Here is a 15414-nt window from a genome sequence, read left to right on the forward strand (position 1 = left end):
CGATAGCCCACAGAAAAAGGATCGCAGATTGTGACACAGGTGTTGTATATCGCATTCCGCTTTCCTGTGGTAGGAATTACATCGGCCAGACCAGTCGGTGTATCAATGAGCGTTTATCGGAACACCGGAGATCATTGAAAGGTGCTGTGTCTTCCAACCTCTCCTTGCATTGCAGGGGTTGCAAAGACTGCTTTCCCCACCTATACTCCGTTTCATACATAGCAGGCAACGCTGCCAAAGCTAGCGTGCCTGTGCGCGCAGGCTAAGTACGCGCCCAAAAAATGGTTCGCCACTCAACCAAAGAGAACACAGGCCTATTTCGTTGTGACAAACTATAAGGGCTGTGGCTGGCACCTTCTGGAGTTCGTTTGACCTTTTGCCAGAATTTCGTCCAGCGACTCGTTGAGATTTCGAGAAGCAAGAAGTACACGTGGTGGTATGATACGTGGTTGGTAGGGTGAATCGCTCTTACTCAAAAGTAGTTCACACTCGCTGAAAATTGTAGCCAGAGAGCCCGAACACTGAGTGCCTCACAGCTTCGACTGTGGCTTTCAATGCTACAACTTCGGTTTATATTGCTCTTTGTGTCCATCCAGATGCCGGCATAAGTTTCCAGAAGAATGCATGGTACATAGCAGAGTAATATGGTTACGCGGACACACTATTTCCGCAGCCTGTGCAGCGTTGCCTGCTATGCATGAAACGGAGTAGAGATAGGACAAACATCTTGTTCAGGCACAGCGATAAGGTTTGCCGGGAGCTGATGGAAGCTTACTTGATTAAGAAAGGAGCAGACGCGTGCGCCGCATCACCGTCGGCCAGCCTGCAGGAAAAGGAGGCTCCTTTTCTGCGCAGTTTCTTCAGTGCAAGTAGACAGCACGGGGGCTTGGCCTGATGCAATTGTTGTCCTGTTGTTGTTGTGTTCTTGCATCACGCAGGAATGGCATGTCATAGGTTTCCTTTACGTGCGTGGAAACGGTTGTTGTGTTTCGCTTTTGTATTTCCTGATGCCTTTGAAGGCTTCCCTTTCGTGAATAAAAAATTCAGTCGATAGTCTGCGCCTGTCCTCCTCCGCTTTGGTCCTCGTTTTTTTTGCGCTGCTGAGTATATGAATCCCCACCAGGTAGCCCAACTTTCTGTGCTTATTTCACTGTCTCCCGTCCACCACAGCCCTCCCGCCGAGCGTCTGTTGTCGGCGCTGAACCGTGTGAGCACCAGTGGCGAGCGCACAATGCTTTTCTTCTGGGCTGCTGCAGTCACACATTACGAAAGACACACCAGCTGCGCTTCTACTCACTGCAGTCCTAGACACATCACATCATGGAACTCTGGCATGATTGGGCTAAATTTCAACCAATACCTTCCTTGGCAGCCCGTCGTAAGGTAGCAACACTCTGTCTATTTCATAAACTTTATTATAATTTTCCCCAACTGTGTGAGAACCTAATCAGTATGCCCCCCTTTAAGATCATCGCGATGTCTGTTGTTCCATTGCCGCAGTGTTCAACGCATTCATGGTTCAACCAATACGTACAATTCCTCGTTTTTGCCAGCTGCCATAGTGGAATGTCCTTCCAGGCAGTGTTGTGCATCAAGTTAATTCCCTAAAATTTAGACAGACGTTGATTGATTTATTCCCCTAATAATTCCTGTTGAAGGCCCTTTCTCTTTCTTTTTGTTTTGATTACCTACTCGCCTGCTTTTCTATTGAAGTGTTGACAACCGTATCTACATGTGTCTAAATTTATGCCCCCAACTTTGGTGACTTGTGATTACTGTTCGTCCCCAACCCCCCCTCTGATGTAATGCCCTCTGGGGCCCTTAAAGGGGCCCAGAAACACAATCTTAGTTGACTGTTCTGCCTGTTGGTCGCATACAGTGAGTTATAATGGTGCTATTAGCGTCGGTAAGACCGCGTATATTTCGTTTTTTAATATTTTAATGTCCTCCCAGAAACAAATTCATGGCTCTGATGGTGCCGCCACACAGTGGCGGGTTTGAGCAGCGGATATGACATCACTTGGCACGAGCTTGATGATCGGACAAACAGTAAACATACGCAAATTGTGTGAATAAATAGAGACGCATTTTGTCACCTGTCTGCGTTTTATATTAGATCAACAAAAACAACTTGTTTGTCTTAGATAAAAGCCCTGCAAAGCAAGTAAAATAAAAATACACCACCAGGGGCGCTCTGGCATGGAAACGACGCCGCCAGTCTCAGCAAGAACGAGTTAGAGAGCAGGCAACCATGGAGTACAAACTTCCGCGACGTGCTCTGGCTGGCTGTTTTGATTGGTTGCGCCAGGTACCGTCATTGGGAGAGCGAAATGGGAGTGGGAAGCCCCGCCAAAATCGAGTTGAGGGCAGCGTTTTGTTTGCTTGTATTTTGAAATTTCTTCATTGAATAACTCCCGTTCCTGTGCATCGATTCCTGTAATTCTTTTTAAGTCAGCATCTGTGTGACATAAAGAACCCACCTGAAGTATTGCCAGTATCCCCCCAAGCAGTGTTTCGCAGCCCCTTTAAGGGTAAATAAATGATGATGATGATGATGATGAACACGGCACTTGTTAATGATCAGTCGGTGGGACAAGTTTGTTTCAGTCAGGGCTGAATGCCGCAACACCTGTGTTACGTGGAGTCCGCAAATACGCACACTTTGACTGGGGCAGCACTGGGGAGCTGACAAGCTTGAATTCACTGCACGGATGTTGATTAGATCCAAGTTTAACAGAATCAGTTTTTTTCTTAAAAATGTAGCGTATTGTCAATATTTGTTATTTAAAGTGCACTTCTAATACAGCTTCCAACTTTCTGTCCTGGAAAGCCAAGGAAAAAAACAGTTTTCTTGGTTGCAAGCCATTTGCTAGCACCTATTGTTACAAGAGTAAGGGTGTGCAATATACCGTATTTGCTCGCGTATAACCCGAGCCAAAAATTTAAAAAAGAAAAACAAGTCTAGAAAGTGGGGGTGCAGGTTATCTGCAAATTTTTTCTTTAGGGGGGGGGGGGGGGGGGTCGGCTTCATAGCAATGCGCGGTGGCCTGCCCCGTGTAGTGCGCCATCCCCATCGTCATTGACTCTTGTCAAGCCGATGAGGGGCCAACGAAAGGCATAGCCAATTCCAATCCTGTAAAAGCTTTTGTATTCTTTGTATTGAATTCGTAAACGTTGTTTTGTTGTTGTTAACACGCCTCTGCCTCGTTCACTATGTTTGCTTCCAGGCTATGCCGGGCATCGAACGGCCCCCCCCCCCCCCCCCCCCCCCCCCCCCCCCCCCCCCCGCTGTCAGGACCCTCCGTCCTTGCAAAGACCGCCTCTGTGGCACAGAGAGAGAGCGGGGGGGGGGGGGGGGGGGGGGCCTGTGCAGCCAGGCTGATGATGCAGGACCCACCTTGGCAAACTTGAGCTCCTTGTTCACCCCCCGTGCAGCACTGCGCTCGTTTCCTGGCAGGATCTGTATGCTCTGCAGAGGGACAAGGTGTGGCACGGCAGTGCGAAAAAGGGCAGGGGAAGATGCTGCACTGCTCTGCCACAGCTCGGGAAGAATTCCTGCTCTGGCACTCAAACCCACGACCATCCCTGGCTACGGTCACATGGGGGACACGGTTGCAACCATTTGCAATGTCAAGGAGCTCGGGTGTTGCGGATGGCGTTGTTGATCATGAGCAAAAAATCCACCACAGCTCCCTGGAGCGGCAACCTAGGAGGCAGGTGAGGTTACTCCTCTGGGGATCTCTTGGTCAACAACGCCCACTACGCACGCCAGTGCCAGATTTTCTGCAACACAAGCTCCTCAACACTACTGCGTTGAAACGGTGACCACGTCCTCGCCACTGATGTCAAGTCTGAATCGAGAGACGGAACGACATGTGCGACCTTTAGGTCCCCTTTTCCCACTGGTGCATGTGTCCCAGAAGGACAAGTGGCTCGCTCTGCCCTGCATGTGGGACAAGCCACCAGCTGCACACAAGAGCAGTGCCAAGGCTGTGTGCCATGTCTGTGCCAGACTCCCAATGAAACAGATCTCACGGGGTCAAGTACTTGTATCACCCACAAATCAAACCATCCACAAGTACACAAAATCTATCAAGTATGGGAGCCACACAAATCTGCTTATGGCTGAAGAGGGCCAATGCAAGGGTGCTTGCGAGTGCCATCGCGGCCCCCATGTTCATATCATGTACAGTCGTGGACAAAATTTTGCGAGATGCCTTTTCAAGCTGCCTCTGCGTCACTAGGTGGCGCAGTGGCCACCATCCTGCAGGTCCTGTATTCACCCGCTTGCCAGCTTGATAGCTGGTTTCGCATGAGTAGCTGCTTTTTCCGAGCTTGGCCGCCGGGGTGGCAGCGCTTTTCGCCGCTTGCCCTCGTCTGCCGCCATGTGTGACTGCCGCACTCGGCGTGCAGCCCGGTGACGGCGATGACGGGCGTTTCCACTTCCCCAGTCGCATTTATGGCCCGTTTCTTTAAGGAGAGAAATAAAGCCCTCTTTTTTTTTCTTTAGCTAATCATTTATAAAGTCTTGGCTGCGAATGAGGCCAGGCTTTTTCAAACAATCCCCTATATCGACACCGCTCCTCGCGGAAGAGATTCAGTCCGTGCCCATCAACAGCGAGCTTTACCATGCAACGTAACCACTTCATGACTATTGTGCCTCCCGAGAGTGTGAAGAACCGACAGCACTCTTAAGCAACAAATTTCCGCCATAACTCGACGCGCATCCCGGCAACTGCGATGGCAGTGCACACTCATAGCGGCCATCACATTTATGGCGAGTTTTTTAGGTAACAAATGAAGCACTGCCCAGTTTTTTCCTTTCGCTAGTCATTCCACAATTCCTAGAAAATCTACAAATAGATGCTGTGGAGCTTCGCAAGCGTGATGGCTACTGGCGGTGACTTCTACGAAAGTGGCTTTTGCGATGAATGCCTGGATTGTGTTTTTCCTTATGTCCACTTCTTTCTTTTGTGGCAAAAAATTTGTTGCTTAAGAGTGCTGTCGGTTCTTCACATTTTCGGGTGGCACAATAGTCACAAAGTGATTACGCTGCACAGTAAGGCTCGCCGTTCATGGACACGGACTGAATCTCTTCCTCAAGAAGCGGCTTTCATACAGGGGATTGTTTGCAAAAACCTGGCCTCATTCGCAGGAAAGACTTTGTAGGCAAAAAAAAGAGCGCTTTATTTCTCTCCCCAAAAGAAACAGGGCACAAAATGCGACTGGGGAAGTGGAAACGCCCGTCATCGCAGTCACTGGGCTGCGCGCCGAGTGCAGCGGTCACATGGCGGCAGACGAGGGCAAGCGGCGAAAAGCACTGCCACCCCGGCAGCCAAGCTCGGAAAAAGCAGCTACTCTAGTGACGCAGAGACAGCTTGAAAACGCCGCTCCGACATCTCGCAAAATTTTGTCCCTGACTGTACCCAGTATTGTGCACATGATGCAATTTAACCATCTTCTGAATTATGAACTTGGTACAGTTACTCAACCACTAGATGGCTGAGCACCTTCTGCAGGCGCCCCGACACCGCCTGTCACATTCAGAAACGATGCAGCAGGCAGAGAAGACTTTGCAGAGCTTGGAGTCAGGGGCTTCAATGACTGAAGACCACGTATGCTGGATGCATGCTCCGCGTACGGCTAAGCCCTTGCCGAACTCTGCCTTGAACAGAGGCCGGTTAGTACTCGGATGTCACAGTGGGATGCCTAAGGAGAAAGGCCTGACCAGCCTGCGCTGGAAAGGAAAAAAGCCAGCAGTCATTGCTTATGTTCGCATGGCCTCAAGAAAGCAGGTGCTATGTATGACGCCAGTGCCATCTTTCCAGCAGGAAGGAAGCCCGGCACCATTTGCCACACTGTTCGTAGCCTCAAGGCGTGACTGCGCGATTAATCATCGGCCTCCTCCCCTCGTGCCATGCACAATGAGCACGGTTGAGACGACTCCTGTGGTGTATGGGCCCCAGCCTAAATGAGCGCCTCCTGGAACAGAAGCAAGATGTGAAGCAGGTGCAGCCAACCAGCACCCTCCGCTTGCACCGCCAAGGGCATCCAATATTAGAAGGCCGGCATAAGAACAGGGAGATTTTCGGGCACACCGCGCGTCAGCACTGCCTCCATTGCACTACGGGAGAGCAAAATTCCAATATTAGACAGCCTTGTGTGTCTGAGTTTCTTTTTTCCATATTCCTGCATGCATATACGCGTGAGTATACCTTCAGTTGAAAGATAGTGCTTGTCTTGTCCTCTTCCTTGCTATGATGCACACTTAGAGGTGCGGCAGGGAAGAGGAATCTGAACTCATCTTTCCCCCTCGGGAACTCCATCTACACGTTCCGAGCATCCTTAGAAACTTGGACTTCCTGCCCTGTGCGGCCCATTTCCCTAATTAAATCGGATTAACGTCCAGCTCCCCCGCCTTTTGTTTTTGAATCCTCCCCGTACAGTGGGCGGAGTCGACCAACGCGTGGAGTACCTTTCAGCCAGCTCCATGGAGGCTTGCCGCTCTGCCATCGGCGGAGTAATACGTAGTAATCCGTAGTAGCAAATGGTCCGTATGTATTTTAATTTCTGCGGGTTTATTTTGCGGCTATGTTATCTGCAAATGAAACTATTTATTCACGGAAACCTAAAAAACAAAATACAGCGAAAGCAAAGCCTCCACGGAGCTGGCTGAAACGCACTCTACATGTTGGTCGACTCCGCCCACTGTACGGGGAGAATTTAAAAAAGAAGGCGGGAGCCGGACATTGATCTGATTTAATTAGGGAAATGGGCCACACAGGGTAATAGGTTGAGGTTTCTAAGAGTGCTCGGAACATGTAGATGGAGTTCCCGCGGCAGAAAGAAAGACTGAGTTCCGATTCCTCTTCCCTGCATCCTTGAGAATGTGCAAGAGAGACAGGTGTGAGACACCCACCAGGTGGCAGAGTGCGTCCGCACTAGGCGGCTGCTGCAGGGCGGTGGCCTTGTTCCACGAGCACTCCACCACCATCAGCTCCTCCCGGCTGCCCTGCTGCACCGGTTCGTAGTGGCGCAGGATGTCGTACTTGGCATTCACCTGCATGGTGGTCTGCACCCCCACACACCATGACATCAAGTGCTGAGATGGGAAGCCATTTCATTGAGCACCATGTGTTAGACGCTGGCACAAACACCCTATACTACAAAGTATACAACAGTACACACCCTATACAAACAACAGTACACACCCTATACAACAGTATGCAACAGCTGTATCTTACCGGTGCTCACCTGTGGGGCAGAAACGTGGAGGCTAGCAAAGAGGGTTCAGCTTAAGTTGAGGACAACGCAGCGAGCTATGGGAAGGAAAATGGTAGGTGCAACCTTAAGAGATCGGAAGAGGGCAGAGTCGGTCTGGGAACAAACGCGGGTTAATGACATCCTAGTTGAAGTCAAGAGGAAGAAATGGGCCTGGGCAGGGCATGTAATGCGAAGGCAAGATAACCGCTGGTCCTTAAGGGTAACGGAGTGGATACCAAGAGAAGGCAAGCGTAGCAGGGGGCGGAAGAAAGTTAGGTGGGCGGATGAGATTAAGAAGTATGCAGGGATATGGTGGCTGCAACTGGCAAAGGACAGGGTTAATTAGAGAGACATGGGAGAGGCCCTGCAGTGGGCGTAGTCAGGCTGATGATGATGATGACAAACACCCTACGCACTCCGGGCAGTCCAAGGCAGCAGTCAAAGCTGCACAGCCAGGCTTCATTATTTCCGACAGACCGCCAAGCAAACACGGGGTTGCTACGTGCATGGAAGGTGTCAGCAGCAGTTTCCTCAGGAACGGATACATCAACGCTGTGCCCAAAAGATGAGGCGTGCTATGAGGAAAAGGCAAAGCAGCACGACCCATTCATACTACGCGTGGACTGTGGATGTGGACATGTGGCCGCCAGTCTTCATTGATGAATTTCAAGTTGGGAGAACTACTTCTGTCACTCCGCAGCCAACTAAAGGCCAGGGAAGCTTTTCAAGCAGAACTCTTGCTTGGGCTAGCTGGTTCATGCTTGAAGACGCACTGGAAATGACGCGACACGGAAGGACAAAAGTAGAAAAAGCTGCTGTTTCTGTTCTGCCTTTGTCCTCATTCGTTGTGCCGCTTCCAGTCTTCAAGCTTTTGAAGGGCACAGCACTCACAAGTGGCTGCGTACACAAGCCATGTGTGAATATGGTCACAGCCGACAGGGTGATCCTCAAAGCACAGGCAAGGATACCAATTCCTTTTGTGCCCACTCGCAAAGTACAAAAAAGCAACCTGCAGGGCTGCAGCGACATTCCCTCAGTGCGCGTCAGAAACAGCCGCCCATGGGCAGCCCCAACACCTGGCTTCCAGCCACCGATGGGGTCTAGGTTTGCAACGGTGGCAGCGTGACTGATGCCTTCATTTCAGGGTGCAACGATGCAGGCGCATAAATGGAGTCCGGGTTGCAATCATAGAAAAGTTTCACCTGGAGAATGTACATGCGTAACCACGCTCTGTGTCGACAGCAATTCTAAACTTCCAAGTAAGCTCGAGGTGTATGTGTTAAAAAAACTATGTACACACATCGCCAGGTGTAGAACGCAGGGTCTGCAGCAAGTAAATCAGCTATCAAACTCGCCACAGACACACCTGACACAAGTGCAGGCATGGCCGTCAGTTCCTTTGCCTTCTCGTACCTTCGGTATCCTGAAGAACCTGCAGACCTGTGCTGTTGCAGCCCAACAATATACTATCACGCACACACTGCACGGCCGCATAAACGAGTCGGCACTAACGTGAGTGTGTGACTGGGACAGTCCCCAGAAGTGCTTCCTCTGGATGCAGCCGAAGGTGGGCAGGTCCTCCTTGCTCTCGATGGGGCCCCGGCAGGAGACGACCACCCGCGAGCAGGCGCCCCCGCCGCGGTGGTAGCCCAGGTAGGCCGTGTACTGGGGGTCGGTGCCGTCGCACGCCACCCACACGGGGTCCATCTCCGTCTTGTAGCCACAGCTGCTCAGCATGTTCACCACCGCGTTCAGGAGTGTCCTGGAAGAGACACTGCGCGTCACGCCGCCGCCCCGCCTGCGCGCAACGCAGCAGCCCCACCTTGCCTCGTCGGCGGGCAGCGCCCTCAGCTTGCTCTTGCAGGGCGACCCCGAATTTCGGCTGGAATCTTCGTAGGACGGAGATTCGAGGAGGGAAAAGCTCCGCGGTTCCATCGGCCACTCCAGAGGACATCCGGCGAGTTCCAGCTCACACTCGGAGTCCGAGGCGTCGTCGATGAAAAGGGACGAAGAGGTGGACTTGGACCGAGACATCTTCCTCGACTGATAGCGCTGAACGAGAATGACGGACTTGTCGGAAATCTCCAGCCTCCGCAGCAGTGGGTTTGACATGGCCGTTCGTTCGATCTCGTACTTCTGCGAACAATCAAATCTCACATGAGGATCCCAGGAGCGCCACTGCTGCGGGCGCTCTCCGCTACCTGCAAGAACTGGACGGCATTTCCATCCCACGATCCATTCAGCACCCTGCGCAGGTCGACAGCGGGGGGAGTCAGGGCATGTGCCGTTGGCGCCGGACAGCTTACCTCTTCAGGGCCTCCATATCGCAGTAGTCCCTGTTTCCAGCCATTCGAAAGCCCCCAACTGGTTCTGCGAAAACACTCAGGCCAGGTAGCGCGGCACAGACGACACGGCACACCGAACAACAGAGGAAGGGCAGGAATCACAAGCAGAAAGCCGCAACAGCCATTTTGAATCGATCCAGCGTTGATGACGATGATGATGTCCTCGGGTTTAATCCAGAGCGAAGCGAAGTGCGCTTCTTCTGCCTTTGGCTTCTGATGCCGGCGCTGAAGGCTCACTGAAAGCGGTTGAAAGAAAATACACACCCAAATATTAAAGAATGCAAATGCTTTACACATTTTTAAACAATGCTATTTCAGTTTCGGTTTCGGCAGTTGCTTTCTGGGTGCACAGGGTCGTCTGCGTTACGCTCTAACTTGCACGCAGTGCTTGCGGTGACGGGATTCTGATGTATACACTCAAAAGCTGACTTCGAAAGCGGGCGCGGAGCCCAGCAGTCTAATGGCAGTGTTATAGCGGGACAATCTTTAGGGCCAAGCAACCCTGAGCTACCATGTGTCACGTGTTGGCGGCTTTCCCGCCAGTCTGTACCCTGCCACCAGCAATAAAGGACGTAACATATAATTGGCGACGAGGTAAAAATGGCAACTGCGCTGGGCACGATTGGGGAATTCGTTCCAATTCGTTCCCAGTACCGAATCTGCTTCCTGTGGTGAGGACCGTGAAGCGAGTGCTTCCCTTCAAGTCCAGCGACCACAGCGCCAACGCAGCCGCCCTGCGTATCTGAAGGACTTCGTGACGTAGGGGGGAGGAGTGTTATAGCGGGACAATCTTTAGGGCCAAGCAACCCTGAGCTACCATGTGTCACGTGTTGGCGGCTTTCCCGCCAGTCTGTACCCTGCCACCAGCAATAAAGGACGTAACAGGCAGGCAGGTGCGAGCACTCCTGCGCAAGCGTGAGGTCTCTTCGACTGGGATGCACTGGCTGCGCACTAATAGTTCTTTATCAAAACAGCCGGCAAAGCCCCCCTGATCATTACAGGGGACTTCAACGCTGCGCATAGAGTGGGGATACAATCGGCAAGACCAGAAAGGCAGGCAGCTGTGGGAGGACGCACAGGAACTCGCGCGCACCCTTCACACAGACCCAATCTCTCCCGCGAGAACCGGCAACAGCGTCTCAACAGACACGTCGCCAGATCTCACCTTCACCAAAAATCTGGCCGACCTCAGATGGGAAAACAGCACACGATCCCACACGGCAAGAAACTGGGACATAAAACAGGGGAAACGTCTCACAGACTGGGATAAATTCAGGGAAGAAGCTAGCCCAAGCCTCATCACCCGGCACAATTGTAGACGTCGAAAAACGGACCAAACAAATCCGCACACATCTCAAAAAATTTATAGGGGCTTAACGCAGTTAAATCGAGTAGCTAGCTGTATTTTTCAATTGGAGGAGAGAGAGAGAGAAAGGAATTTTAATGAGGAAAAGGTGGAGAGGTCGGCCGGTGGTAACATTGTCCCTGGCCTGCTACTCCACACAGGGGAAAGAGAAGAGGAGGAAAAGGAAAGTGCGAATGAAGGTTGATGATGGCATAATACAATGAGTTTCGCGGGGTGATGTGTACACACACACACACCACTGACTGGCACTCGCATCGCGGTTAGTAGACTCACATAAAACTGGTGTCTGCAACGCATATATGGCGGCGAGTCTTCATATACCACTACCTGCGCAGTGGATGCGCACACATTCACGGTCGGGGCTTTCGACCGTTCCTCCTCTCCACCGCAAGGGGTGGTTTGACTCGCAGGCCCCACCACAAATTATGCCTCATCCTCTTTCACGCTTGGAGAAATCATTTTTCTGCAGCGAAGAACACATAAGTGCGGAGCCGGTGCGCACCACTGACTCGTACGTATCGAGTTCCTGTAAATATAGAGCCGTCGAGATGGGCTGACCTTGCTCAGCTCGATTCCCTGACTCAAACCACCACTGTCGGGTTCATGCATGGGTTTCATGCAAGCGAGCAGGCTATGGAGTCGCTGATACTGGAACAATGGAGGATGAAGACTAAGAACCGAAACCGGTCCTAGGTCAGTGATTGATCTATGGCCACTTGCTGAGTACAATTAAACGTGCAAATCATTTGCAAACTTTATTTTGCTTCTCACTTTTGCATAAAGCTATTGCATAAGTCTTAAGCGGAGTAATGCATGTGCCGTTACGCCGCGATATTTCGGAACCAGCAAGTCTAATGTTTATGGCAGCAGTAAAAATTAAAATCGGGCAGCTTCACTTTATTTTCCCAACCCCTCTGTCAAGCCGCATAGACGGTGGCGCCAGTTTTTCCTCTGGCCTCTAGGTACTGGAAACTCTCTATCGCTCCATGCTCTATGGCTAGAGCAGCGCACATGGCGACGGCCGTCTCGGCGGCAGCGGCAATGCCGGCCTGCAGCGGCAAGGGGCCTCGCTTGCGGGTACCCGCAGATCATCGGGACACTGCCTGACGAATGCCTCGGCCGGCCCTCTGAGCGACGCATCCGCACCTCCGCCGAGAGCGCGGCTCGAAATGTGAGTGACGCCGGCTGTCTTCCCCACGCGGGAGCCTCTCGTGGTCTGCTGCTGCACAACTGGATGGTCTGTTGAGATCGCATCTTCAGTGAGACTCTCCACTCATTCATTGATTCACTCATTCGCGTACTCCCTCGTAGTCGACCCTCATAAACCAAACCTCCTGAGGAGTTTCCATTTCGCGGCACGGAAAGCGCTAATTTTCCATTTTTTTTTATTAACTTAATCATGGCCGTACATTGCGCCCAGAGTGCATTGCAGTAGGGGGGGTATGTTACAAAATGTGGCATGCAAAACAATCATCACGAACGGCAGGTCGTCCATGTAGCAGCCCCGACGCAGACAACTCACCAGCAGTGCTGGGGAAAAACTCCTCTCGAGAGTCACGAGGCGTGTCGCCGCTTTCATTTCACTCAAGCGAGTTCCTTTCTTCAGCGTCATTGTATAGTTTGCATTGCATAAGGGACAGGTCTGAGGGGGCTACTGGACGGGAATGCATAAGAAAGGTGATCACGTTGTGCACAGATGTTTTCCACTCATGAGCATGTGCCCTCAAACACAAAAGCAGGGTTGGTTTTAATGGGTCGTCAATAATGCCAACAGATATCAGCTGTTTCATCTGTGAAGCCTCCGTGTGCAAAATAGATTGCCGAAACTCTCCTTTTCGCTGGCTCGTGATTAGATGTACTACATGGAAAAAATGTTTTCACTAAATTTAAAGAATAACATTAAAAAAAAATAGTCATATTTGCAGAAAAGTGCATTGTGCTGTGTATTGAGACGAAAATATTGTATTGGTTAATTGGGGTTTAACGCCCAAAGCAACTCAGGCTATGAGAGACGTCGTACTGAAGGGCTCCGGAAATTTCGACCACCTGAGGTTCTTCAACGTGCACTGACATCGCACAGTGCACGGGCCTCTAGAATTTCGCCTTCATCGAAATTTAGTCGCCGTGGCCGGGATCGAACCTGCGTCTTTCGGGTCAGCAGCCGAGCGCTGTAACCACTTAGCCACTGTGTACTGAGGTGCTCACTGCAAAAAATGCAAAATACTGTGCCTCTGTTAGTTTGTTTCATTGTAACATTGGTCAGCAATTTTGATCGAGGTCTTTTTTTGTTTGAGTCGAGAAAAAAAATTTTGTCAGCTGAGTGCCAGAAATGTAATTTAACAATACTGCAGATTGGGCGAGTTGGTTAACATACATCTTGAAAAATTTAGCGCGACACACAAGGACAGAAAGAGTAGACGACACAGCGCTCGTGTCGTCTACTCTTTCTGTCCTTGTGTGTCGCGCTAAATTTTTCAAGATGAGTGCCAGAGTCATGGTTGCCCCGTAGTGCACAACCTCGGCGCTGTTTAGACTGCTGTATTTCCGTGCACATCCGCTTTGAGAGCAGTCGTCATCATACTTCTCGCGTCGTGCTGCATTTACAAAAGCCATGCTCTGCAAAGTGTGAATCAAGTGACTCGAGTCCACATAAGTGAATGTGGAAAACTCCGGTCTACCATGACGGGATTACAATCTAACGAGCTATTAGAGGAATAGTATTTTGCATTTTTGCAGTGAGTACCTTAATATAATATTTTTGTCTGAAAACACAGCACAATGCACTTTTTTGCAACTTGGACATTTTTTTTTCTGAATGTTATTGTTTAATTTTAGTGTAGAAAATTTTTTTCGTGTATAATCAATAGTTCGACGAAAATACGTCTGGTCAGGCATTGAGTTAAAGGAACAGGAATACGGTCACTGACCGAGTCAAGAAATTTCTGAGACGTTTCGGTACCTCGTACGGGTTCCTTGATCACTGAGCGGGACAGGAGCGTGTGGTGCACGTAATCACAAGCCAGTGAAAAGTTCTATATTGTTCCCGAAGGTCGCGTGGTGGACTTTTTAAAGGAAGTTCCAAAATGGAACGTTTTGAGCTGAAAAGAACTAAAAATTGTGCACGCAATGTCTCGAAAAATGATAAAAAATACAACTCATATACACTGTCCACAAAAAATTTGGAGCGCAAAAAGGAAATGAACTTTTCGTTGTGAATATTTTATGGATACCAAGTTCTTCAAGTCTTTTAGAAAATTCAAAGGGTTGTCTCATGACAGGAAAATATTTCTCCTGCTTGATATTAAAGAAGATTGCTTTTGACAGTTGAGTAAAAAACCACTAATTTTTTCAATGAAATTGAAGAGGGTCGAGCGCAAACATTGGTGCATTTGATAAGGAATGGCCCACACTCCAAGCTAGATAGAGACAGGAGGACTGAAGGTGCGTGGAAGCTGAGCATTGGCATGGCCGTGAGCTGTCCCAGGAACGGACGCAAACTATAGACGTGCCTCTGAAAAAAACTTGGTGGGCTCGAATGCACAAGGAAGTTATCCTGCGAAATTCCAGTCCCATCCAGCAGGGCAAAAAGCCCCAGAGAAGCCCCTTCTGGCGGCCTGCCTGTCGCCCATTGTGGGATGGCTGTGTCGTGCTTTGTCATGCACAGCTTCTGCGAACAACTCGGAGATGGAGGACCGATGCCGTTCTGGGCTGCAACAGGCTGCAGTGTCTTCTCCAGACAAGGGACACAGCTCTCCCTTGTGTCTCACAAATGTAGGCGATAGCTGGGGTGTAGGTGTCATTTTTTTCTGCACCAGAGAAACTTAAGGGCTGAGAAATCAGCAGAGCCTCGAGTGGCCTGCAGTATAAAGCACAGGACAAAGTTTTTGCCATGCTCTGAGAGGACTGCGTACAAGATTCCACTATCCTGTAGACAAATATACATTGGCCAGGTAATGTGTAATACACGTCTGAAAGAACGTCAGGATTCTTTAGATTCAACTAAGTCCACTAACTTAGCGTGACCATTACCGCAATTGCAAACGTTTTCCTTCATTACATCGTAGCGACATTTTGCCCAAACACCTTGTCTGATTAACAAGAGAGATCAGCAAAATTTGGTGTGATTATTTGTGTGCACTTCCTCTATGCTCCTTATGTTCCCCTTGTTTGCTCATCCTGACTCTTACCCTCAGCTTCGCCCATTTGGCATAGGAGGCACGCTCTGAACTTTGTTGAAGTTCAGAGCAGAACTGTGGGTCTACAAAATGACAAGCTGAAAGCCAAAGTGACTCTTGAAGTGGAACAGCAGTTCGCAACTGGCTGCGAGGTGCTGGAAGTAGTAAGAGAATGTGTCTACTTAGGGCAGGTAGCGACCGCTGATCCGGATCATGAGAGGGAAATAACGAGAAGAATAAGAATGGGGTGGAGCGCATATGGCAG

At 50.3% G+C, this 15414-nt stretch overlaps 2 protein-coding genes across 5 annotated transcripts in view; one reads left to right on the top strand and one right to left on the bottom strand.

The window, feature by feature from the left end:
* Zwilch (zwilch kinetochore protein) overlaps positions 1 to 9734 on the bottom strand; it is a 69804-nt gene extending 60070 nt beyond the window's left edge. For 2 of the 4 annotated variants that reach the window (XM_089565091.1, XM_089565088.1), the window contains exons 1-6: positions 9570 to 9734; positions 9465 to 9510; positions 9086 to 9399; positions 8776 to 9025; positions 6920 to 7072; positions 3398 to 3469 (exon numbers count right to left, since the gene is read on the bottom strand). In XM_089565091.1, the coding sequence (XP_089421217.1) occupies positions 3398 to 3469; positions 6920 to 7072; positions 8776 to 9025; positions 9086 to 9399; positions 9465 to 9510; positions 9570 to 9613 (879 nt within the window). In that variant the 5' untranslated portion in view covers positions 9614 to 9734. The remainder of the gene's footprint in view (positions 1 to 3397; positions 3470 to 6919; positions 7073 to 8775; positions 9026 to 9085; positions 9400 to 9464; positions 9511 to 9569) is intronic. The other 2 variants (XM_089565089.1, XM_089565090.1) reach the window with 2 other exon arrangements.
* Positions 9735 to 11976: 2242 nt separating this feature from the next.
* Positions 11977 to 15414, top strand: part of Miga (mitoguardin) — a 197121-nt gene continuing 193683 nt past the window's right edge. Inside the window, exon 1 of the mRNA XM_089565035.1 lies at positions 11977 to 12145. The gene's annotated coding sequence lies outside the window, so the exon portion shown is untranslated. The remainder of the gene's footprint in view (positions 12146 to 15414) is intronic.

The sequence above is a fragment of the Amblyomma mixtum genome, chromosome 10 (genome assembly GCF_055824585.1).
Source record: "Amblyomma mixtum isolate Tamu chromosome 10, ASM5582458v1, whole genome shotgun sequence".
Lineage (NCBI taxonomy): Eukaryota > Metazoa > Arthropoda > Arachnida > Ixodida > Ixodidae > Amblyomma > Amblyomma mixtum.